The sequence below is a fragment of the Podarcis gaigeae genome, assembly GCF_964106915.1.
Source record: "Podarcis gaigeae genome assembly, chromosome: 2".
Taxonomy (NCBI): domain Eukaryota; kingdom Metazoa; phylum Chordata; class Lepidosauria; order Squamata; family Lacertidae; genus Podarcis; species Podarcis gaigeae.
In genome coordinates this window covers 23,643,333-23,670,226 of record NC_139679.1, presented here as the reverse complement: position 1 = coordinate 23,670,226, position 26,894 = coordinate 23,643,333, and the positions used below count along the sequence as shown (strand labels likewise).

General features: G+C 42.3%; 1 protein-coding gene and 2 long non-coding RNA genes across 3 annotated transcripts in view; 2 read left to right on the top strand and 1 right to left on the bottom strand.

Moving 5' to 3' along the window:
• Nucleotides 1-7,843, top strand: part of LOC310839343 — a 292,189-nt gene extending 284,346 nt beyond the window's left edge. The window contains exon 3 of the long non-coding RNA XR_014561456.1: nucleotides 6,506-7,843. This is a non-coding gene — a long non-coding RNA (uncharacterized lncRNA). The remainder of the gene's footprint in view (nucleotides 1-6,505) is intronic.
• PA2G4 (proliferation-associated 2G4) lies at nucleotides 400-25,528 on the bottom strand. Its single transcript, XM_083727684.1, has 16 exons — nucleotides 25,090-25,528; nucleotides 22,271-22,399; nucleotides 20,553-20,658; nucleotides 20,083-20,152; nucleotides 18,978-19,070; nucleotides 18,109-18,172; nucleotides 15,783-15,861; nucleotides 15,493-15,571; nucleotides 15,083-15,216; nucleotides 14,385-14,479; nucleotides 13,008-13,135; nucleotides 11,335-11,388; nucleotides 7,867-10,265; nucleotides 3,560-3,904; nucleotides 2,764-2,786; nucleotides 400-692 (listed from the first exon to the last, which is right to left on the bottom strand). Exons 1-13 carry the CDS (start codon nucleotides 25,175-25,177, stop codon nucleotides 10,200-10,202), a joined length of 1,185 nt encoding a protein of 394 aa, XP_083583810.1. The 5' UTR covers nucleotides 25,178-25,528; the 3' UTR covers nucleotides 400-692; nucleotides 2,764-2,786; nucleotides 3,560-3,904; nucleotides 7,867-10,199.
• LOC310839364 lies at nucleotides 3,911-5,478 on the top strand. The gene is made up of 2 exons (XR_014561476.1): nucleotides 3,911-4,164; nucleotides 5,302-5,478. It is a non-coding gene; the product is annotated as an uncharacterized lncRNA (long non-coding RNA).
• Nucleotides 25,529-26,894: the final 1,366 nt, after the last annotated feature.

Here is a 26,894-nt window from a genome sequence, read left to right as displayed (position 1 = left end):
ATCTGAAGATGGCACAATACCTCCTATGAGCTCACAAGCAGAGACACTTGTATGGTTCAAAGCTATGCACCTGTTGATTCTGGCCCAAACAAAGGAGCAAAGGAGCTTATGGTGTTAGCCAGGTTAGAAGCAGAGGGTAGGGTAGAGATTAAAACTGGATATAACCCAGATTGCTTTCACCTAAATTAATCTTTACAAAATGTCAGCACCCATTTTAGCCTGAAGACCAGAGGACTTAATCCTACCCCACCCATGAAGTGATTTGAGTGCAAATCACTGGATGCTGACACATGCACCCTTCCCAATTTCTCAAAGTTCCTCATAAACAACCTTTGGGTAACTGTTTCAAACTTTTTACTGACAATGCCAACATTTGGTATGGGGAAAAAATGTGCTGAATTCCCCCCAAAAAGGAATTTTATTGTATTCAAGTCACTACATCAAGCCACAAAGAACAAGATCAGTCCAGAAGAGTAAAGCTCAGGGGCCCACACACCCCTTGAAAGATCACTGCTCGTAAGCTTTAAGATGGAATCTCCTGAAGGAGTCTTCTAGCAGCAGCAAATAGAAGGTGTTATCTGGAAATCAGCTTTTCAAGCTCCGCCCTTCCATGCTCTGGTTCTGCAGCTTCAGTAGCACTGTGAGACATCTACTTGGACCTCTGTCTCATCTTTCTCCTTTTGCGCTTCAGCCTGTAGGGGATAATATTCTTTTAATTGTCAATACTAACAAAACATTCTACCATAAGGCAATGTAGTGTTTCCAGTCGCATGAAGTGAAAAATTATTTCTGCAGAGATTCAGTAGGTACCGTTTTTTCCTTTCAGGTTCCTCTTGAAGACTTTTATGCCAACAGGTCTTTGAAGCCACTTAATTTTAGATTAGCCAGCTACTTTAATGATTATCTGTATTGTTCTCAACAGCATTTAAGGTTTCGATGTTGTACCCCACCCTAATACTTTGGGATATGGCAGTACAGAAATACTTGTATAACTAAATAAATGTTTAGTTCACTTTTCCTAAAGTAAGTCATTTCCTCCAATATCCTTCCTACCACACCAGTTACTTGCAGAATCAAAAGGCAACTGAGAAAAGGAAAACAAGATGCAGTTCAAGCTACTCTTCTTCCTGCCTCCTATCCATTCCTGTTAAGCAGGTTAGAGGTAAAAAAAAAAATCAGGTTAAAGAGGGCCACCAACTGTGAACCCCGGCACTAAACAGGCAGCCAACAACTTTGCAGTTGTCAGTAGAAACACTTAATTTCTTTGGCATCACAATTTCATACTCCCAACATGTATGTTACAGGCAGAGCCCAAAGGCATTGGAGAGAATGATTGTGGCAAAGCCTGTAGCTGTCTTGCCCCGTCAACTGAGAACAGATGGCAATAATGCAGGGAGTGGTATTTTTCCACTTTTATTGCAATAAAAGCACCACTACTGCCTGCATTATTGCAACCTGTCCTGATTAGTAGAAGAGCCACCACAGAAGCCTCCCTCTGTACTTTTCTGAGGAGGGGAAGGAGACTGATCACTAGTGGAGAAGTACTGATACCTACTTTGGGGAGGAGGGCATTGGGGCACGGGAGAAGAGGATCATATAAAAAAAGCAAAATAATTCACACTTAAGTTCTCAACTGCTTAAGGTATTCAACGGTGAAGGGAAAATGAAAGATTACCTACCATCTCAAACAGTAGCTTTTTACCAAAAGTTGAGATCCAGCCCTCAATGAAATTCTCATTTATCACATATGCAATACAATCCTAGGCTTGTTTCATCCAAGCCCCACTGTGCTAAATCGTTTATCTGCTAGTGGGTGTTCCAAAGTACAAACTGAGTGTCTCAGATAACTATATACAACAGCTGCAGGGCTGTTTCACCTAGCACCAATTCTAATGTTTCTGTATTTATGATCCCTAGTGGGTGCAAAGCTTATGTTGGGAACAAGAACGAATGGAAAGCACTGAGGTATGAGTGCCTCAAAAACAAAAAAGGGGTTGTAGTCAAAGAGAAGGCTAATTCTACTTTGGTTAGCATGGATATCATTGCATTCAGGCATGCATCTATGCAAGGAAATTGCCTCTGTACACTGGCCTCATGCATTAGTGATTGACCTGTGTTCGGCTTATTTTCTGTGCATCCCCATGAGGTTCACTTGCTGTTTTACACTGGTTGAATCTGTGATGAACAGGCTTGAGGGAAGGCCTATTTCTTTGGATGCAACATGAGGCAGTCTGTATTCATCCTGCCTGTATGTTTTCCATTATATTACTGGGAAGTCTTATACTTTGAATTATCACTCATTTTTCTAAAGCACTGCCTTGCAGAACAGCCACTGCTACATCACACTGCTAGCATGTCTTCATCCACCTGCGATTTAGATAACCTAGGGTTAGTATAGCTCATCTGCATCTGTCTTGCCTAGATTCTTTGCATCAGTAACTGGTATGGACTTCTGGTTGCACCAATGTAAGAAACCTAGCAACATTAACATTAAGCCTCATTGAACTCAATGGAATTTATTAAGCTAGCATACTGGGAGTGCACTAAGTCTGCATAGCCAGTAGACCAAATTTGAACTTAGAAACAAGTGGGGTCCTCAGATTTTAATTTTCAACAGCCACTATTTAAAATTTTAGATGCCCATGTTGATACAACAGTATCACTAAATTACTCAATGCACTTTCGAGAACTCTAATCAAGAATCTTCAAAAGCAAAGCAAACAAGTGGGCTGCACAGTAAAATAAAAACACATGCTCACATACCTGCGCATTCGCTTCTTTCGCCACTAGAGAAAGGGGAGAGAAAGGAAAGACAAAGTCAGCGTTTTTTATAGCACCAAAACCCAGAAGAGTAACACAAATACACTGGTATTTAAACATATATGAGGTGCAAGATCTCAACTTGTAGTTTTTTTTTAAAAAATGGGCCCAGCACCAACAGCATTTTATCCATTAGTGTCATTTCCTAAAATTGCTACTCTGGAGCTTGGCAGAGTCTTGGTGTCAATTTAAAGATTCAAACAACTGCTCTACAAACCTGGGGCCCAGAAAAAAAACCATTTGATAGTGCGATCTTGTGCACTGCTTACTTAGGAGAAAGCCCCACCAAGTTCAATGGGACTGACGCCTAAATGCGCATGTACAATAGTCACTAACAAAACTCAAGGCAGCCCTGATAAATGCCTTCATCAAGTATCAGGTTTACAGACTCGCTTCTCATGCAGAATTGCCCCATGACACTCGCTTTACCAGCTATTCCTCCACCCTCTCAAGCTGCGAGGCCCAACTCTCTATATTCACACGCCATCGCGCACCTAGGCCTCAGCAGGGTTTCCTATCACCGTGTAGGCCCAAAATATCAAGAGGGCCCCTCTGGCAGAGGAGCACGAGGCGGTCTTGCCAACTCTTCCACTCCCCCGCTCGTCATAATAACATTCCCCATTTCGTACCTGGCCAACCGAAACAATAGCCCGCCCCATAGCAAAAGACGGCAACGCAGGCCTCGAGCCCAGCTACGTTCACGGGTCAGCTCGCTATACAAGCCCGATACCCCACTCACCTTAGCTCTCATGTCGGGGTGGGTCCCCCGGGCTCAGTCCCTGAGAACAGGCAGCAAGGCTGTGGCCGGATGGCGACGGATAGACCTCGCCGGCCACCACAGAGCAGCTCCGGCACAAGATGGCGGTGGCGGTAGCAAGGGAAAGGCAGAGGGAGGCTGTCGGTTGCTATTTATACGTCACGCGGCGGGCGGCAGGGGAGCGTCACAAAGGGCGGTCTTCGCATTGCATGGTGGGAGTTGTAGTTTGCGCGAGAGAGAGGGGACACATTTCTTTCAGAGTGTAGTCGGGTGCTCCGACGCCATTTTGGGCGTGAATGTAGGAGCCTCAGCCATGCTTCCTAACACCTGGAAATAAGACCCACTGAGTTCACGAAGACTTAATACCGGGGCATAGACTGCACTGTTAGCCGGACAATCCGGAGGGGGAGCAGTTACATTTCCCCACAGCTACAAGCACACCCAACTATTCGGTGGAATTAAATTTCAGGCGCTGAAACATGCCGTCAAGACCGTCTTTGACCATGTGCAGAGAGCATTTTGCAAAATAGTCCGCAAATGGGAGTCCGCCTGCGCATCTGGGAGACTTCCAAAAGTGTATTTTTAAGGTGCAGCTCTTCCCTACGGACTGTAGCAATCATGGAACAACACGCCTAGGATTTTAGCAAACGCCCACGAAATAATCATGTTTAAATAAAGGGTCTGAGCGTTTGAATTATAGGCATGGGCAGGCTGATCCTAGGCATATTTGTGCCGTAACAAATCCCAGGAAAGGGCATAATAGGATTGTGCCCTTAGAGTATAGGTAAAAAGAAGACTGGGATGCACCTAACAGGTTTTAATTTAAGGTGTTTGGAACTAGAGCAACTGAACCATTGTTAACACTTGGCTGTACCCAAAATACTTGGGAATTGCATATTCACAACACTAGCCTAGGAGCACACACAAGGTGCACACTTACAAGGGAGCACTATCCAAACCTACGGTAAGTAGACAAAACTGACCCAGTGTCCACACCACTCAGTCTCTACCCCCCAAATACACTGCACATAGACCAGAATTACACATAAATTTTCCTTGTAAAACAAAAAACCCCAAACCACCACAAAAATACATGAGGGTCAACAACCTGGTGCCCATGGGTCAGGTTGGCAATCCCTCCGAGGATCTAGCTATATGTAAGATGTTATGAAAATGCTATATGCAGGCTTTCCCATATACATTGCCTAAAATTGTCACCTGGACTCGCTGTACCTGATATACTAAGGGTGCAATGTGAAGTAAAATGTGACCTGCTTTTTCTATGCTAATGCAAACATATTTAATGAAAATGGGCCCTTGCCTAGCTTTGCAAAGGAAAATAAAAATTGTTACCGGTAAGTCAAAGTCAGTATCATATACCCCCCCACCCTACCCCACAGAGATTTAAGTCTTTTTTTTAAGAGCTTGAAATAGAATAGGGCGGGGAAGACCACACTCCCATCATGCATCTCCTACATAGAAAAATACTACATTTCAGGATTGCAGGCTTCTCAAAACCTCAGGTTTACATCTTTGTGAAGTTACATGCAATTTTCAAGTCAAATCCAGCCCTCGTCAAATGAAAACCATGGATATTTGAAAACCTTCTGCTGATATTTAAGTGACCACTTTATTCCGAGGAGCTTATTGTCTGAGCATTTGCTTCCCCCACTTTAATTATTTCAGTTATTTATTAAATTTATATCCCACCCTTTTCCCCAAAGGAATCCCAAGGTCACAGGATGCCTCTGCATACACACAGCTTCAAGGAATTCATTAGCAATGGAGATTAGTTCAAGACATCAGAAAGAAGACAGGAAGTATATCAGGCAGTATGCGATACCAACAAAAAGCTGAGTTCTGCTCTTTGCATATCCCACCTAATAAAAGAATCAGCTAAAGTGTGGCAGTCTTACAAATTTGGAGCCAACTGAAAATGTCCGCAATGAAATTACTGCACCTATTCTTCAACAGATTGTAAAAATGGAAGCAAGCCAGGAAATCACATCACCTAAGTCTTCTGTATTTTTAAAAATCTACATTGGCATCTCTGCTTCAGGCCTATCTTAATTTAAAATTGTGTCTTATAGAAATCCAAGGCGGGTAGTGTTAAGGACTTTTCTATCAGCACAAGCCTTTCTGCTTGTTGGATGGAACTATCTCCCCTGTCCTTCATCTGTGTGCTGATCTAGGGGTTCTTCTCAATCCCCCAAAGCCAATGGAGGGGGTGGGGTGAGGACAGGGGGAAGCCCCCCATTGAACTAGCAGGATTTGATGCACTGGCTTCTGCTAACACAGCTATTTTGTTTAATCCAGCCTGTACAATGTGCACTTCTAGGCCACAGAATTAAGAACAATTATAATAAATAACAAGATGAAATACAACTTTTTAATTATTATTCAATGATCCGAAAAGAACTCCCTTAAGAGAATCAAGTCTTTTGTCTCAAGTCAGTCTTTAAAATAATCTTTCAAAAAAAATTTTTTTAATAATTCCAGTAGCACCTTGAAAGACCAACTAAGTATAAGCTTTCTTTATACAATTATAATGGTCACAATTCTAACATAAAGGAGACAAGGTTGATGGGAGACCTCAGAACAGAACTCATTTTGGGATATTTCAAAGGCACTTCCTTCCCAAGTTGCAGTAGTCTTACATATCACTTGGGGAAACAGGCAAAGAAATGTGTACTGGAAAAAGCACCGACCAGTGTCGAAGCAATGATTCAACATCAAATTCGTTGAACTGGTAATGTTGTTCAGATGCCTGATTATCATCCTCCAAAGCAACTACAGTGGTACCTCGGGTTACATACGCTTCAGGTTATAGACTCCACTAACCCAGAAATAGTACCTCAGGTTAAGAAATTTGCTTCAGGATGAGAACAGAAATCGTGCGGCGGCAGCAGGAGGCCCCATTAGCTGAAGTGGTACCTCAGGTTAAGAACAGTTTCAGGTTAAGAATGGACCTCCAGAACGAATTAAGTACGTAAGCAGAGGTACCACCATACTCTATTCCCAATGTTAGATAGGTAAGCATAATGCCAGTGGACAACAAAAGTGGTTTAAAGGTGCTCTCAAGGCAAATCTTTAAAAATGTGATATAAACACAGACAAGTGGGAATCACTGGCCTGCGATCGCTCCAGTTGGAGAACAGCCTTGACCAAAGGCATCCAGGACTTTGAAGAAGCACGAATGCAGAAAGGGAGAAACGTGCCAAGATGAAGGCATGTTTAGCAAATCCTCACTGTGATCACGCCGGGAAACGTATGTCCCCACTATAGATGTGCAGATCCAGAATTGGCCTCCACAGTCACTTATGGACACAACTGTTAAGAACGTGTTAATGGAAGACAATCTTGCTCGGCTAGAGTGATCACCAAAGAAGGCACAAAGCATCTCACTAAACAGCATCCTGTTAAAGCCCCCTTAACAATGATCTATGCCTTCTCAGTTACACATATCCTTCATAACACAGCAGTTCTTGCACTTCATTCAATGCGTAGTAAAGGGCAACTCAACTGTGTTTTAAGGACCCTCTTTTCTAAACACTTCGGAGAATGTTACAAGATGACCGGTTGAACAAGTCATCGCATGGCATTCTCTTGCAAGGGAGTTATATCAACAGCTACTGCAATGTCAATGTAAAACACTCAGGAGGCAGTTTTCCACCTGCGCTGCAAATGTACTGCATGCCTTGTCTTCTACTACTGCTGTATGGCCTGGCGCACCATGGGATCAGGATAATGGGATTTTTAGAACAGGCATCCCCAACCTGTGGCCCACCAGATATTTTGGACTACAGTTTCCCTCATTCCTGACCACTGGTCCTGTTAGCTACGGTTCATGGGAGTTGTAGGCCAAAACATCTGGAGGGATGCAGGTTGGGGATGCCTGTGTTAGAATAACCATGACACCAAACCATTGTCCCATTAATGCCAGAATGTAAGGAGCTGTTTCTCTGGCTTAACAGCAAAGAATAAATATAAGATATTGTAGGCCAAGTGTTAAGAATTTCATAATTTTACCCTTCTAAAATGGTAGCAAAGAGAGCAACAGAGTTTCACTATGCCAGGAATGTGGAAACTGTGGCTCACCAGATTAGGATGGACCTCAAATCCAATCATCTGGGGCCACTGGACTGATGGGAGTTTGGGCTCAAACACACCAGGAGGTACAGGTTCCCCACGCTTGCTTCATGCAAGAGGCTTAAATACTTAATGCTCATGCCTCCTTCATGGACATTAAAATGAAGAGATAATGAAACATTAAAATGAAGAGATACTACCCTCCATCCTCCAAAAAGCTGCTCATCCGTAAGGTGAGGTGAGGGACACACTAACCAGGAAAGCTGCACTCCTAAAGATTTTCAGCATGTTCTGGATATTTAGAACTTTGGTGACTGCAGCAGTTTAGAATCATGAAGAGAATTCAACATTTTAACGTTATCTGTCATCATGGCTAATAAATGTATCAAAGATGGAACATTTCTTCATGCATTCCACATTTAGGTCCGAAACACTCCAGATCCTTCCACCCCCTCAACATAGCAGACCCATTCATCTATCCAGAGGTGTCACTAATCAATTTTATTTGGAAAAAAAATCAAGTTACAGAACAGTTTGTGGGAATTTTCTTCCAAAATTTCCAACGGCATTTTTTTTTTTAAATCAAGAGATACAATTGCCTTGAAGTTTCAAAATAAAGATAGAAAATTAAATTAACCGCCAGCAAGTCTTAGTGGTTTATAAACTGGTAATGTGGCTGAACTCAAGCCTTTCCTTTATGGAAAGGCGGTACGAAAACATATTTACTTATAAATGCTAAAATATTCCTCATTTGAACAAGTTCTTCCCCGCCCGCCCGCCCGCCCACCCTTCCCTTCCCTTCCCTTGTTCATGGTTAACAAATGGGAGCAGTTCAAAACTAAAATGGCAGTTAATTGCAAGTTTTGTGCATGATCCTCCAGGCTCATCACTTTCATACGATTCAGCCTCCGCTCAACATGTTCCCAATTTTACTTCCCAAACGTAGCACTGAAAGCAACCCTTACAAAAGAGCAAGAGAACAGAGTAGAAATCAAAAGTAGAAAGTTTACAAAGAGTGATGGAAAAGGTTTTTCAGGAAAGAAACATGTGTTTATTTCCTTTTATGGACTTAAAACTTTGGTAGTAACTGTAATTTTTTTTTTAAGTATTTGAAATCCAGATATATTGGTCAAGAAGGACTTTGCCTGCCAGAGAGCACACAAGAGCTCCCCCTCCTAACAAGACAGCTACAGTAAGTGTCTTAGACAGGGACCTGGTTAGGAATACAATAGAAAAAAAATCCCACAATCATATACAATTCAATTGGACAATTTAAAAAGACATACTATAGAAAAGCGATTCCCACAAAGAGCTTATTCCAGGTCCAACCACTTATGTAGCATTGCATTCATTCATGTAAAAAAGATGTTTGGAGGGAATTCTTCTGAAAAATCCTACTTTATACGACTTATCAACCTGAGCAGTGGCAAGTTGAACGGAAGTATTCAAGTGTCCATGCACTGACTGAAGCAATCTGTCGGTGGAATAGGGAAGACAGGCAATTTTTGGCTATTCCCTTTCCACACAGCCCCTGCAATCCCTTAAATCAGCTCCAGAGGGTTGGGGGACCCTGCAGAGCAGATCTGAGAAGCAAAGAGGGCTGCATGGAGAGGGAAAATTGGGCGGGGGGGGGGGGGGAATTGCCTGCCTTCTCTATTCCACTGACAGGTTCTTCCTGTTAGCAGATGGATAACCACTGGATAGCCATCTTTAGTCCACAAAAAGCAACAGACAAGTGCAGATGAATAAAATGTCAAACCATCAAATGAAAACTAGAGGGAGGAAGCTGCAGGTATCACTTTTGTCTCAAAGGATTTTGTGAGAGTTACCATATTTTTGCACTGGGGTAATTATTATTATTTTTTTAAAAAAATAATCACACAAATTAAAAGAAATGTAGAATCTTTACGAAGACAAGCTATCTACTCAGAGAATGATCTTTAAACCAGCTTCCTGTCAACTTTAAAAATACAAGGTTGATAGTTTAAAAAGAAACACACACACACACAAAAGAACCCTAAGAATGTCCTATATGGTTTAAGCCAGAAAAAAAATGACTGAAGATTATTATAGGAAGAAGGCATGCAAGTTACATCAACTGCATGTAATGAAATTCTAAACCCAAGAGCTTTTGCATTTTTAACTTCAGTTGTGAAAAGATAATTGAGGATTTTTCAGAGGAATCAGAGTACCTGCAAAAGGGAATGGGGGGGGAACTAGACGAAAGCTCAGAACTGTATGTGTTCACCTCTAATGAGCACAAGTAGTATCAAAGGCTATAAAGACTGGATGTAGGCTAGTTTTTACTCCTGATTTTATTATTTCATACTTTTAAAAGTATTCTGAAGTGGCCAAGAGACTCCTCCCTCAGTGGCAAAGTCAGTCACAACTGGTTACACTCTGTGGGAAGTCCAGGCTATTTGTCATTTGGTCCTATGAGACAAACAGCCGTAAATGGATATTTGTTTCTCTTGTTTTGAGTGGGGCATTTGAGAGAAAGAATCAGGTGCTACGCAGAGGCGGTCAGAGCTGTTCAGTCACCAGTCTCATTCTCTTCTGCTGTTTCCCCTGTTGTGGCGTTCTCGGCATTCTTAGAGGCCTGAAGGAACAGAAGGGGTGATATTAACTGAAACTGAAGCTAATAGGAAAGGAAAGGAACAGTTTGCAAAAACTCTAGACACAGCATTCAATATTTCACAGTTGTTAACAGTTTTAAAGAGGACACCTCAGCTTTCAAAGGAATGCTTGCCCAAAACTATATGAGGTTGGATTTTTCTTTGTAAGGTTTGCATGAAATTTCCGATCAAAATATCTTAAAACTTCACCCGCATAGAACTCCACCGAAGACCTTAAGAAACTTTAAATACTTATAGACACTTTAAAAGAAAATAAGCCCCCAGAATCCATATGTATTGTACGTTCTTCATTGGGCCCAATATTAAGCGACAGTACCCATTTACCCTGCAGTTGTCAAACTCATGAAATCCTACCAGTCATTTGGAAAAAATGGAGTTCTAAAATATGCTGTACTATTATCGTATCCTGTTTAAGAAGATTTAAGGCGGGATAGGGAACTGGGTGCAACCAGAAGGATAGATCCTTATCTCCCTCACCCTCCATGGGCCAACGCTGACAGGTGGGCGGGCCATACTTCTGTCGATTAGCTTTTAAAAACAGTTTTTAGTTTTTGTTTCCAAAGGAAGCTTGCAAAGCTCCTTGCGCTGCACTTCCCAAGCGCCTGACAATCAGCTGATTGTCGGGTGCGTGGGAAGTACTGAGCAAGGGGGTTTGCAGGCACCACCAACAGGGGTGCCTGCAAAGGCCCTTTTGTCCAAGTCCCTGCCCCTCATGTGACATCATACATGACTCCAGGCGTTGGGTAGGTGGGTGTGGCTTGGCCAAAATGGCTTCACAGACCATATGGCCAGGCCTAAATAGACTCACACGCCAGAAGTTCCCCACCTCTGAGCTGAGGCATCAACATAGTAATTTGAGGTCTCATTGTCTTCAAGAGCCATAATGATGGCAACAACACAATTTAATAAAAACAAACAAACAAACAAACAAACAAACAAATAAATTAAAATCTGCCCTTCACATAAGGTCTAAGAGCAGGTTACGATATTTAAAAAATGTAATGAGATTAACACACAAACACAACCAAGTACCTTCTTTTTCTTCTTTTTTTGGGCCTTGCGGCTTGCTGAGCTCTGTAGGAGTGCCTGCAAGAGGGGAAAATGTCAGAAGCGAAAGGAGATACCTAGAGTGCGATTACTTCTAAGACAACAAGGAAGAGAAAATCACTGCCAGCCATAAAGGAATGCAGCCAGTCCTAGAATGCTTGGCACATATTGGGACTAACAATTAGCCTCACATAAAGCTGAGCTATGCATCCTTTGGAGCCAGCAACTTCTAGTTTCACCTGCTTGCAGAGAATTACTCAACAGTAGCGAGTCTGGGTGCCTCACAGTGCCTCTTTATAAATTACAAGCTTATAAAATTGTCATTTAAATTTTTCTAAGAAGAGGAAAGAAGAATTGCAAGGGGCGGGGGAGTTGCATGTTTCACTTTAGCAAGTAAGTGGTCACATTTGTATAAAACAGCCTTCAAAATCATTTTGGTTTTAATTCAAAATGCTTTCAATGAACTCACTCATCTTGTTCTTACACCTCATTACAATTCACAACAAAAAACTTTACTAGCTCTTTAGAAAGAAGAAGCAAATTGCTTAAACATGATATCTCACATGACAACATGCCTGAAACATTTTTGTACTTGGAAAAAAAAAGGCACAAAAGCTAGGGGAGGCAAGGCTTTTTCTTCTTAGCACTTATCTTGCCTGGTCAATGGAAAGTTAATACAGGTACCCATTCAGTGCATGACAGGGCGATATTTGTGGCACACCGTAATCCTAGAAGGGTGAGGAACTATGGACCCAAAACAGTCGCTGGGGCCTCTACATCCAGCCCACAGAGTCCTCACCTCATTCCCCGGCCATGGGCTTGAAAAAGCTTGGTAGAAGCAAACAGAATATTTCCTCCCTCCCAAAGTCTAATTGTAGGGCAGTGGTGCCATAGCTGGAGATGGAAGTTAACTCTCACCTTCCCATGTGCTGTGATTCCATCAAGAACATTGTGGCACCACAATTACGCTATTCATTGGCTCAAATAGAATTGCTTCTTTCAATGCCAATTTTGGGAAGTGGAAAACAGAAGCATAGGCTGTATATGTAGTATCTCTGTGGGGTTCTTTTTGGCGGGGGGCATACTTTGGCTTGTCATATCTACTTTTGTTTGGGCAAGACTCACCATTGGCATGCAACCCCTAGAAGGTTGGCCAAGAGGGAACATGGTCTTTAGACCAAAAAATGTTCCTCACTTCACACACACTACAGTAAACATGCAACTTATGTGGGGATTATGTTCCAGGGATTGTCTCTAAAGTCAAAATTGCATATGGTCAAAACAGATTGGGTGTAGTGGCATGTGGAATTGCCACCCCCCTGCCCACCCCCTTTTTGCCAAGCATGTAAAGCTGAATGCACGCAAGTTAAAAGTGTGTGTAAGTTGCGAGCTTACTTTATTTTAAAATGCTTTTCTTCTTCTCTATGGGCTAGTCCTCAACATGTTAAAACCTACTTTGGATCCCAAATTTGTCCCTGCTCTCTTGGAACTCCTTCCCCAGCTTTATTAATGAATAAGTACTGGGAATAACAAGAACTATCAATTTTTATCTCATCACATTTACACTGGGAATAAGTAACTCAAGCAGTTCTCCCTACTGTGACATTTGTTCCTGGAACTCTGGGCACTTATACAAAGAACACTGTTATTCCACTGACCTTCAGATCTGCATCTTGCACCTCAAATTCTGATTTGTAGAGTTCAGGCTCAAAGGGACCGCTAGTTATCCTCATGGGACCATTGGGCATTAAAAGCACCGTGAACTTAAACTGGGCAACAAACTCTCCTGGGTGGGGGAATTAAGAGAAAGATTAGCCATGCACCATGTTAGACAACTGCCTACATCAAGGGTCAGACAAGCATACAAGAAGAAAAAAAAAGAACCAAGAGGTAAGATTGGTTTGGTTCAGACAGATCTGCTATAATAGTGGAGAAACAGGTATGTGAGCTTGCCATGAGATGTTCATTTCAATTATCCAAATTAGAGCAGGGGTTTCCTTCCCTTTTTACCTAAACTCAACCCACCTGAACTTTTAAAGGCACTACAGTGGTACCTTGGGTTAAGTACTAAATTCGTTCCAGAGGTCCGTTCTTAACCTGAAACTTTTCTTAACCTGAAGCAACACTTTAGCTAATGGGGCCTCCTGCTGCCGCCACGCCGCTGGAGCACGATTTCTGTTCTCATCCTGAAGCAAAGTTCTTAACCTGAAGCACTATTTCTGGGTTAGCGGAGTCTGTAACCTGAAGCATATGTAACCTGAGGTACTACTGTACTGTTGAGGTTCTTATTCAAGAAGTAGCAAACCACACTCTCATTTCTCACTGGTCTAAGATATTACTGCAAGTGTCCAGGGGTCCACAGTTGTGGCTGAACCAGCAACCAACCAAAATGTGTAGTTGCCAACAATCCTGTCCCTCTCCCTTGAAAGACACTCTAAAATTAAGTGTAACTAACTTGATAAGTAGTTGCTCAGGAGCACTGAGTTGTTTTGCTGCTTTGGAGCACCTGCTAAAAGCAACACAACTACAGGAACGAAGCCTTTCTTCTAGGCTTGGGAGTGTTCACACCTGCAGTTGCACTGGGCTTCAGAACTACTCCAAAGCAGAAAAAGGCTCACTGGTTCTGTTTCCAAAACCAGAGACAAGCTCCTGCCCATCTTTCAGTCTGCCCTCATCACAAATGTATTTACCAGGTGAACAGATGTGCTCACCACTCGCAAGCGTATTTGCACACTCTTGCAAATGACACAATATATGTGTCCTAGTCTCTAACTGTGACCCCCCAAATTTAACCAAAAAGCAAAGATCTCTGTTATGGAGCATGTATCTGTATTCAACATGTACATTCCGTTCTAAAGTTAAGTGCTCTCAGAAGAGTTCTTTCAACAAGAAACATATTGGGGCAACAAAAGAGTGTATCAATTCAGCATATCTTTCTAAAGGTAAAATAGTGCATAATAATTAGTCAGAGCTGCCAACTGCCTAGCCCCAAAGCAAGACAAAAATTGCTCTGACATTCAGGCACAAGTGCTCACCTTCTTTATCATAGAGGACATTAAAAGGCTGTAGCAGCTCATGTTTAGCACATTCTACTACTCCCATCCTTGCCTTCTTTTCATCCTCAAATGCCCTGTATCGAACAAACATAAAAACAAAAACTGTTTGTGTAGGCTTTTCTGCATCCTTTGGTTACTATAAGAACTGCAGAGTCATAGCACCAAAGAATGCTTATGTATTGTGCAGATGCACACAAAATATAGAACATGTTACTGGACACAGAATTCAAGTTCCTACTAATCTCAACATCCCACCCCATTATGGCAGCAAACTTAATTTGGAGAGTGCAGAGATGCTGGCACAATCTCACAAGGGATAGCTGAGTAAGACTTCTTGCGCCCAGGGTTTCAGTGCCCCCTACCCAGTTAGCAGTTACCACAGTTACCAAATAAGCAAGACACTTGCGTAGCTTATATAGGCTGTGGAATTCGCTTTCTCTTAGTATAACATTTTGATTTCTTTAGCACTTAACAATTCTGCTTATTACCTGTAGTACGAGGCTAGCATTCTACACACAGCTTAAACTAGGAAAAGCAATAACTCAGAACATTCCCTTCACTTTACAGTACATGCAAGAGACATGACTGCAATGGTAGGAACCATTCAATCATTGAACTACCAAGTGGAATCCCCGTTGCCAAGTTTATGCACAGATGCACCAGAAAACAGAGAGTACCTGAGAGTGAATGGCATAGCATCAAAGCGTCTTTCCACCTCACTGAAAAAGGCACGGGAAGTTTTCATTTTCAAACCATATTGCTTGGAAGGGTCCCTTTTGTAAATTGTAGTTCTCTGCCCAGCATCCTTTGCCTAAAGACATGCAAGTCATTAAAGACAGTTTTAGCAGCATAATATATAGATTTACTTATATGATGAAAGGGAAGGTAGCAAAAGAGTAAAAGGGGGTAAAGGATGTTTTTTGGGCCACGATTGTGGTTATGTAGAGCATTTCCCAACTTAACTGGCTTTTAAGATACTACCATCAAACAATCTAACCAGGAAGTTAACATCCTTGTGACTTTAGATAAAGTTGCCGAACTTGTATGGCACCTGATTATAGAACAGGTGTTAAGCAAGGACACTTACCTTTCCTTCTCCAGTGCTGATGAGAACATCAATGGCATAAACTTCATGGACTTCAAATTCTGCTTTTTCATGGTCCTTTCTAGATTTAAAGAAAAACACACACACACACACACACACACACACATGAAAATAGAAGACCACCTCCATTTGAACATTGTTTGGGAGTCAATATGAAGCAAGATACTAATTCTAAGTCATGTGTTTCATCTTACAACACATCTGCGCTCCTAGTGCCCAAAAGGCACAAACACAAAACGGCTTGGCAACAATTCCAGACAAGAGACACGTACCTTTGCTGGTCTGAGGGGTTCTGGATGATAGTCTTCTCCCCATCTATCACATGCTGCTTCAGCTGGTGTGATAGCATCCCTGTCAAGAAAGGGTATCTATTAGCGCTGGAGTTGCAAAGCAGCCAGTGAATCACAGCTGATAATCCAAGGCACTGCACTGCACTTTCTTTTTTTAAAACAAAGATCAGAGACACATCTTGTCATATGCCCAAAGGTCTGCGTGTGCTTGTTAAAAAACAGCTTCAAAATTACACTGGGATAGGTATTCACAATTCCAATAGCTGGAGGCTGCTTTATTAATAAGACAGCTACATCACCATTTCTACTAAAGAAAAGCCTTTTTGCCACATTATTATTATTTTATTTAGTCAACTTATAAATGGCTTATTTTATATAAAAATATTTCAAAGCTATTTACAGTAAGGAGTTAAAGATTTTAAAATAACTAAGAGTCAACTCTGCAGGCTACTCTGTTAACCTTCTCCTCCCCTTTTCCCACCAACATATTCTTTTCTCTTTCTGCAACTTACTATTTTAACCCTCTCTTTTGCCTTCTACCGCACAGCATGCACACTGAACCTCATCTCTATTTTCTGCATCACAATCTCTTTACTCTTTTCTCCAATTTATCTTTTTATGCTCCAGTTCTGTGCTCCTCAATCTTTCCTTGCTCCTTGCTGAACTTAACAGCACTCTCCCAGTACCTCACACCCTAAGAGTCTCTCCATACTATGACAATATGGCTTTGCAGACGAGTTTGCACTTGACAGGCAGCTGCAGCCAATTCTGCAGCAAGTATGAAGTGTCTGTTTCTAAACTCTCTCATTCATAGTGCATGTTTAAAATCTAAATAAATCTTTAGATGCAGGTCTGAAATATTGTATGTTTATCTCCATGAGGGTCTCATTCACAAGCAGACTGTGGCACAGCTGGATAGTTGCAACACTGCAAAAACTACCAACTCTACTGTATGCCTCTGAATCTAGGGAGAGAAGCAGCACACAACACAATAAAAGCATCCTCTTGCCCCAGTCCCCACTGATTTCTTCAGGAGTGGGAACAGATCATAAACAGCAGGGGTTTGAAATTGCTTCAGGGGGCATAATTAGTCTGGGAAGTGACTACTTAGCAGCCCAAGGATTTTGTACTGCGCAAGAAGAAAGCTTAGAAGTGTTAAATGTGCCCTTAAACAAGGCGACACATTTAACTTGGGACTTTTAAAACGACCTTTCCATTTCAAGCCTGAAACACTGTGTCAAGTAGTACTACAGGGACTTCTAACATCCAGGGTCACCAAACAAAGCATTCCTGCTCATCCAGAGACAAATGATGTGCCCAGAGAAATTTGTCCATTCTATTTATTCTCTTCCCCATACCACCCTCTGACACAATCTAAATCAGTACACCAAAGCATTCCTTCCTGCTTTCTTGCACATCTTCAATATTTAAGATTCAATCTAGGGAAAGCCATGTCTCATCTGCCCTCCACAGCACAAGCTTTGAGCAAGGAAATAGCACCTTTCTATTGGCAGGGGGCTGGTGGAGAGAGAGAAATAAGTCTTGACCTTGAGAGAAAAGAGCTCTGTTTAGTTTCATAAACTGCTGCCAGTGACTGGATGATTATAACACTTGAATGTTTCCAAAACAGTAGCTGCTTAGATTCCCTTGACAGCTTGAGCAGCCTCCTCCTCCTCACTGTGCTGACATTTTTTTCCTACATAGGCACACCACAGATCTACAAGACACTGCATGTGAAAAAATCTAACCTTAGAACCACATTTTTTGCAGGGTGGCCTAATACAGAAACCTTAACTGACTGGTGGCCGAGAACATTTCCATAACACATCACTAAAACAGCACATTTCTTTTACCGTGCTATCGCCTACAGTGAGCTTATTTTGTGAACTGCTCCCAAAGGTGACTTATTCGACTTTGGTACCATCAACAAAATAAAAGCAACATGAAAAGTTCAGCTTGATACCTTGATCATCTATTTCGGTTTCTAACAAAGTTCCTCAAAGCATATTACCCTGTGCCCTGAACTGTGACCCCAAATTTAAGCAGTCAGTTCTTTTAGCCAAATGGGCAGGCTAGAAGGAAGCACAGGAGTAATTTGTACATTGAAGCATCCTAGGAGCTCTAAAGGGAATATTTATTTACAAGCATGTTATACCAAAGCACTCCAAACATCAAAAGCAGATATGCTGTCCTCACAATAACTACTAACACTTCCAATACTTTCAAATTCTACAGAAGGATCATCGCTATGTTAAATGCTCTTCTATTTCTGCTGTCTCATTTCATTGTTCAGTTAGCTAATCCTTACCTTCAATTGGTGTGCAGTTAAATGAATGAGCTATCTTGTTCCAGGCATCTGTCACTTGTGAATTCTATTGGAAAAGGGTGAATATTGGCATTTAAAGTTGAATTTGACCATATTCTGCAGTGAAACCTGTGATCAACACAGTTTAACAGCCCCTACACTGGCTATTATTTTGGAGAAGCAGATCATAAATGTATTCCCCCTTCCCTGCACAATAAAAACCCCCTATAAATTCCAAGCCTTCAACAGAAAGTTGTTCAGTATTAGAAGCAGCCAAAACATTCCAGTATACAAGGTACTGTATGACAATGATCTTTTCATACAGAACTTTTAATGGTGAGAAGCTGAATAGAATTACCACTGAAATCGTTATATATGCTATATAATTGAGGCAGAGATTAATTGTCAATAATAATGCAATAAATCTACAATTTCTTGTTTTTCAGCATAAACATACTGCCTGAGACTAGGAGGGAATTACTGGAAAGGAAAAGCAGAACTTTCTACATCCTGCCCTAAAATTGTCATTAGACTAAACAAATGCTCAGCTGCCAAATACTTCTTATCATGTTTGGGGGGCGGGCGGGAAAACCCAAGAACCTTCAGCCATTTGCAGAAAGACTAATGACAATACACACTCTTCAGTAACTACTACCTTTTCACAAGCAAAGACCTCCTCACCCCAGAGAGCATTTCTGCTATCTATGGCCAGCTGCCCTCAGAACAGTTTAATACCTCTTCCCAGAGTAAGCCAATGATTTTTTATTTGTATGTTCAGAGTAAGTTGAGGATTGGATCTGCGGTCATAACCTCTGGTCACCCATCCTGAAACATGAAACCAATTCATGTAAAAAGTAGCCACCCATTGTCACCTGGTTTCCAGGCTTAACCAAACGCAGAGCAGCTTCAGCACAGAGGTGAGCAGCTTTGATGACATCAGCTTTGCGGCCTGACACTGGAGTTTCCTGAAATGGTAGGGAAAAAACTAATATTCATATAAGCTTTTACTCCTAAGGGGTGAAAAGTGACAAGCGCTTTCTCACTGACAAATCCTAAAGACACAGTACAGCTGCACAAAATATGAATGGAGTAAACGAGCTAAAATTAAGCACTCTTGTCCCATTGATTCCAGTGAGAGGGTTTAAGCCTTATCTGAATCCCATCCTGTTGGAATCAATAGGGCTTTTAAAAGTGTTTAACTGATTGAATTGTGCCCTTCTCAATCAGATGACTTGGACTACAGCTCCTACTGTCTCTGAACACTGGCCATGCTTACAAGGAAACATAGAGTTGGAAGTACTAAAGAGATGGAGAGCGCATGTGTTTGGAAGGCTGCTGAAAGTATTTTGCTACTCCCTTAATTCACAAATGGGATTCAAATATTATCCAGCCCTACAAGTCACTCTTTTCTTTGTTTTGCCTTAGATGCTAAATCAGCATTAGCTATGGTTAAATAAACCGAATTGACAAGTAGCAAGAGTTCTCAATCCACACCAGAATGCTTGAGTCACCAAAGTGACCCAAAAAATCTGGCTACATTTCCAGCAATTGTGTAGAAATTCAAAAGTTTAATGCAGCCTTTCCAGGAATATAGTATATTATTATTAGTTTATTTTGCCTTGGATACTTTGAAGAGCTGCAGTTATGATAATTTAGAATTTTGCTTAGCTTGCAACTTTGGCCAAGTTGAATAGGACATGCCACTAAAGAAGTTACACATTAATGTACAGCGCCTGATGGAGTGACTGATCAATACAGCTGTCCCACATTCTTGGCAATGGGATGGATTGCCACTATACATCTAGAAATGCAACTACTCGACCCATCCTACTTCTTAGCAGCTATAGCTGCAAATGAATAACTAGCAAGCCAGTTCTACTTAAGGATGCCGCTTACATTACTCCCCCTACCGGGGCCAAGCCTGTCTTGAAAGTAGCACGTGCACATGCTACTCAAAGCCACATGCAGGAGATTTACCTTTGATGCATCAATGACAAAACTGTGAGCTACATTTGCTATGAAGCCATCAACATGGACTCCCAGGTCACTGCAACATGAAAAGGGAAAAAGAGATTTAAACCACAGCTAGCAATAAGGAAACTTCTGCAACATCAAAGGCTTAAAAAAATTCTGCTTACACTTCCACATTCTAACCCTATTAAACCATTATGGTACACGCAATAGTTGGCACCATAGCAGTTAAAATGACTATCTCTACTTAGGAAGCAGGGCAGAACCATTAAAATGTGTCTCATGTGCCAAGAGAAATCCACACTAAACCAAAAAACAAACACACACCTGCACCAACAATAACTTTGGTCCTCAAAAATGTGGCTCAGAGGTACCATATATAGCGTAATGCACTCTGAGCAGACCAGCTTAAAATATACAGCTGAGGGTAAAAGTAAGCCAACAGATAACCCAAGAAAGTGAATGGAGATGCTTACATTTTGACCAAATCACCATCTTTGAGAATGTAATCCTGGTCACTCTTCAAGGGGGAGAAGTGACAGACACAGTTATTTACCGATATACTTGTGGGGAAGGCAATACCTACACAAAAAAGGGAGCAGTGATGAGATCATACAATCTACACAAGCCCTGTAACAGTTTTCCATCTCACAAATATAATAGTTACTGGTATGTATAAGTGTTAGTGTTTTAATGTGATTAGATTGTGTATCAGACATTGTTTTGACAACTTTTTTAAAAAGCAGGACAGAAATAAGTATCGTAACATGGGTCCCCTAAACCAGACATTTGGATTTGGGACACAAGTTGCCCTATGTAATTCAAAGACTACATCAATCGCATAACGACTAGGTTGGATTGCTATCCTTTTTCTGCTGACACTGTGAGTGGTACTAGAGCTGCTACAGCTGCACCAACCTGTCTTGTAACTTTGGAAGCTTCCTCAGTATAAAATGAGCTGGGCTTGGTCAGTGCTTAGAGGGAGAGGCTTAAGGTGTGACCTGGGATAATTTATGGGAGTATGAACCACTTTTTCAGACAGTAATGTGCTACTTTTCCAACAGATCATAATGCTGCTGCAGAGCCAGTAATTCCATGGCTTGGATTCAGAGATCCCATGCGTGGAACTTTGCCCATAGGACTCTCCCTAGGGAGGGAGGATGGGGTGATTTTCACCAGTTCCATTTTCCTTTGCAGCCCACTGACCCTATAAAGCTGCTCTGGACCCTCAAGAACTGTGTGGGAGGAAATGGAGAGTGGGGGAGGGAGAAAAGAGATGAAAAACCTTCCTCCAGCAGAAGGCTTCGTGGGATTTCAGACACACTGCAATTCTGTAATTCCACAACTATGCAAAGTTGCCTGACCACTTATATTTGCTATCAGCCCTTAATTTTGTGAAATATGCAACACTATAGTGCTTAATATTTATGTTGTTATCCAAGATTTATGATGTTATGCATGATTAAGACACATTTTTTCTTGTCAAGGTATCAGTATGGATGCAGACTGGCCAACTATCATGCATGACAAGGCAAATCCATTCATAGTTTTGTCTACATACAGAGTCAACATGTCTTAAACTCATGTCAACGTACTTTTAAGTAAACAGTTCATATAACACTACAATCCTCAAAACAGCATGGGCCCTATATCCCCAAGGCTAATAGGTATTTTATACTTTTATGCCACTCTGAAATCCCAAAGCAATCTAGCATGGGTTGGTTTTCACATCAATTTAAAATTTGGGTTTTTTGCCAGACTTCAAGGTACACAAAGAAGAGGAAAAGAAAATTATGTGCTGGGTGCCGAAGTATTAAATCAACCCCATTAGGGGCAGAACAAAAGTAATTTCAAATCCTCCCCTTCCAGATGAACTGCCAGAAATGTGAGCAGCATTTTTAAACTGCTTCCAGCTAGACAAAAATGGAATGCCTGATGTTCAAAAGTATAATTTATCTGCACAAAATGGAACAAAGAATTCAGATCTGGAATACAAACTAATACAAGCCTAAAAGCATGTAAGCACTGGAACAACCTGCAGCAGTCACACTGGAAATCTAGGCTGGGTCTGCAGGTCTTGCATCTCAAACTCCACAATCCACATCACTGTACAATTAATTCTATTCAATGATGAATACAATTTAAATGAGGCAACATGATATGTATGTCAAAAATAAAGCTGGAAAATTGTTACCTTTCTTCATATCTTTCTCTTTCTTAAAAATTTTGCCAGTCTCTTCCATGATCATGGCATCCCCTCTCTCACATAAGCTGGGGACAGACACTCCAGACTTAGCTGCTTCTACCACAGTCCGCAGGACTCCTGTAATTCAAGATAAAACTTCATATTTAATATTTTAATACACTTTACAGTTGCATAAAGCTATGCCACACTATGGAGCTCAGAAAGTGTATTTAACATTGGTAGCTCAACTTCTCACACTGAGGCAGGGTTCGAAATTAGCAGGGCACCAGGCACATTTTGCGCCTAAAGATTTTCAATTTGCGAGTGCCTCAAAAAGTCTGGGTGCCATTTTTCTGCACCTGGCTGACACTCAAGGATTACTGAAATGTATTTGCTTTGAAGCCTCAAAGTATACGTTAAGGATAGACAATATGCTAAGGAGTTTAACAATAAAGGTCCCAGAAGCCATTTGGCTCCCAGTATTTCTATTCCAGTTTCTAACACTGCACTGCTAGATTCCAAGGCATCCAGATTATATTCCCACATCAACTGCCTACAAAATGTACATTAAATTCCATTGTTGCATGCCTACTGAATTAGAATACTCTTACCTATACCATTTAGGGAACTGAGAATCTCTAGTAATGTCTTCAGATTCCTAATTTCAACTCCACCTCATGGGGTGACAACAGGTTGCAGTAGTTTTTCCAAACCTGCATCTTTCTGTCCCCAAGAAACTTTCCATCAAAGGTTGATCTAATCAACTTTACTTCTATAGAAACTTTGAATTTTAAATACTATAGAACACTCACATTTAATGATATTCTAAGATTAAAGCACACCTAGTCTTTCATGGTTTCATTTATGGAAAGCATGTGAGCCAAAGAGAAAAACATTGGCTGAGGATTCTGTCTTGTCTAATTAAGGTGTCCTCATCAGAAAAATGGCAATATTTTCTCTAAAGCCAGAGAATATTCCAGAAACAATACAATACATTTTTGCCTGAGCTGGCTTTTGGTGGGCAATGGTTAAACTGGTCTAAAACAATTTAATTTAATGTATATTTTATATGTCTTCAAATGCCATATCATTGTTTGTTCTTGTGATGATTACATTTACCCATGTTGTTGTATCTGCAACATATTTTGTGTTTAGCTTTATAAAACCAATGGACTGAGATTACTGAACAACTGGCAAAAAATAGTGTTTGAATTCTTCAAGTTAAGTTTGCATAAATATTTAATCCTCATCATTTTAATACAGAAGTTTCAAGAACTGCTTCATGTTATCTTAACAGATCGGCTGAAGAGAACAAGGAAAATAATTTTAACTCCATTTATAAGAAGAGCTGAGACAATTTTGTCCCATGTGCATTCTGCAACTCTGTGGTAAAGCTGAGACCTGCTGTTAAGTCACCAGTATCTTTAACCTTTGAATTTAAGTAGAAAGAATTTGCAGAAGTTTGTAAATGACATTAAGACAAAGTATCCCATTCCAGATTTTGGTAAATCCCAAATGTAGGATAGAACACAGGGATTCCTGAGTTCAAAAGCCTCACATTACAGTACGCACTCCTACCACCAATTAAGCAGTCAATAGGGCAAGCTTATCTTTGAACAAACTGCTTTCTTCCTTCGCAGCACAAAAATAAATTGAAAAAACTGGAAGCCTGACGCAGCATTAAAAAATTTAATGGAGCAGGCAAAGGTATTTCTCTACCCAGTATAAGAGCGTGTGAGTGTGCATGCTCACACTTTGCAAATGCTCAGGCCTACAAAAGTCAACGGTGAGGTACAGAGATATGTGGTTTGCTACAGGGAAAGACTCCCTCCAACACAGGCAGTTAAGAGCTGAGCTGCAAAAGCCGTTTCCCTTTTTCCCTAGTTCGCTGTAATCCTAACAATCCACTTCCTAGAGTTCCCCGAACAAGGTGATCCGATCCGAAGCAGAAAACCTCCCTTAAACAAAAGGGGAAACCTGGGAGGAAGCCAGGATGTCGGAAGATAGTGAACGGGAGAGAGCGCCAGCAGCACATGGCAAGTCGCAGACCATGTGCCTTACAGTTCCTGGAGGACGGCGGCTCCATTCCCCCGGGGGGATCGTGGATCAACCAAATCTTACCCTTCCCCTCTCTCAAAATAACCAGAACACATAAATTTATTTGTGTGGTTTTTTAATGCACGTGATTGTTTTTTTTCTTAACGAGCTTTTCACGCTCGGGGGAAAAAACAAAACACCCCAATGGCGGGCAGTGGACTAAAATTAGCCCTTAAAACTCTTTCTAGAGATTCCAAGTTGACCGAGGCAAGAAAGGAGAAAGGAAAGTACACCATGTGCCGGGCGGCTCTCCCAGCTTACCTATCAAGGGCAACGGCTCTCGGGGGAGGGAGTGGAAGTATCCCACGTCCCTCAAAATCGGGTTTGTTTTTTTTTGGGGGGGGGGAGACAAGTCGCTCCAAGTCCAGAGTTTTTTTTCTCACCCCTCCCCTCCACGAACAAGAGTTCAACTTCAACCCAGAGTGGGAACCGGGAGGGGAGGGGAACCCCCCACCCCCAGGTCATATTTCACCCCAAGCCTTGACGACCGACCAGCCACCACACACACACACTCATTTTACTAGGCAATATTATATATACACCCCACACCAGGGAGTGAAGAACAGATAACACCCCCCACAACCAGGGCCGCCCCAGCAAACCTGCCCTGCCTGACAGCTCGCCTCGTCACCCCCCGCCCCGGAGGGCTCCACAGGCAGGCAGGCGCCCGACGCCAAGGCCCCAGGCCCGCCCCCCCAAGTCCCCGGCTCCCGCCGCCGGGCCATACTCACGGTTGGCTATTTCTCCCCCCATCTTGTACTTGTTCACGACCACGTCTTCCGCGATCGTCAGCTCGGCCGCCTCCTCCTCGCCCGACATGGTCGGACTGAGCCGTCGTCGCCGCCGCCGCCGCGGCGCGCCTTCTTCTTCTTCTCCTCACAGACGACGACACCGCCCGGCCTCGAGCCCTCCCTGCCGCTGCCCCCCTGCTGCCGCGTGCCCAGGTCGTTGTCGTTCAAGCCGCCGCCGCCTCAGTAAAGAAGACCGACTGCGAGACAGGCTGCAAGAGGAGAGGGAGAGAGCGAGCGCGCGGGCTTTGCGCGCGGCACGCTGGGAAGCGAGTCCGCCTCCGAGGACTACAACTCCCGTCAGGGTCCAGGCCCAGCCAGGCTTCGGGCGCAGCGTGAGGTACGACGGGAAAGCTGAACCCCGCGCGCGCCCTTCTTTTAAGTGGCGTCACCTAATGGCCAGAGGGGGAATTGCGGGCAGCTTGTTGCGCCTTCGCCCGCCGCTCATGTTCTGACGTTCGTTCTAGGTCGTCTTCCTGTCCATATATTAGCGCCGCCTGGAAGTTGTAGTTTGGGTGTGCACGTGTAGTCAGTTTTGCTACATATCCGAACCGTCCTTGGGGCGTTGAGATTAAACTTTTTGGGTTCTGTCCTCAGACTGTAAACTGTTGTCTCAACTCCTACATACTTTATTCTTTTTCAACATTCACTCTTTGTCATGCCTTGTTTTCTCTGAAAGTCTTAAAATACCCTGCCCCTTAAACTTTTCCCGAAATATGATTTCTGTGAGTTCTAAACCTGACAGAATTAGATGCCCGTAATCTAATACAATACTTAGCTAAGGCATTGCTAGAGCTGAACCGAGTGCTCCTTACTACTTTAGAAGTCTCTGGGTGCATTCACAAGTGACTGTGATGTAATGTAGTCAGATACAGTATGTGTCTAACTTACTCTGGTGTTCTTAGGAACACCGGCCTATCCTTCAAAGAATTTTCAGTCAGGCCTGCATTTTATGTAACCTGTGTTTCCTGTTAACTTATTTTACTCAGTGATAGTGACAAGAACATGATCAGGCTGTCTTCCTCCGCTTGGCATTAATTCATTTACTATTTATTTTGCTGACTTTTTTATCAAGGGAGGAATACACTAGCTTGATCTAGCATAATGTGTACTTAATAAAATCATACTGGTGGCTAATATTCCATGTCTGCAACTTTTTTTATATATAACTCAGACTCATCTCTTCCCATGTCCAAAGGTCAAGCATGCAGCCTGATTCTATACTTATAAATAAGTAATAACAATAATAATGGGACGCGGGTGGCGCTGTGGGCCACATGTCTGCAGACAAACACCGGCTTCCTCGGCCCATAGAGCGAGATGATCGCTGCAACCCCAGAGTCAGCTACGACTGGACCTAATGGTCAGGGGTCCCTTTACCTTTAATAATAATAATAATAATAATAATAATAATAATAATAATTTATATCCCACCCATCTGGGGTATAAGACCGGTGTTATGTGGTCTCGGCGGCCGCTCCCAGTCACCAGTCTAGCTGCCGCATTCTGGATTAGTTGTAGTTTCCGGGTCACCTTCAAAGGTAGCCCCACACAGAGCACATTGCAGTAGTCATAGCGAGAGATAACCAGAGCATGCACCACTCTGCTGAGACAGTCCGTGGGCAGATAGGGTCTCAGCCTGCATACCAGATGGATCTGGTAAACAGCTGCCCTGGACACAGAATTGACCTGCGCCTCCATGGACAGCTGTGGATCCAAAATGACTCCCAAGCTGCGCACCTGGTCCT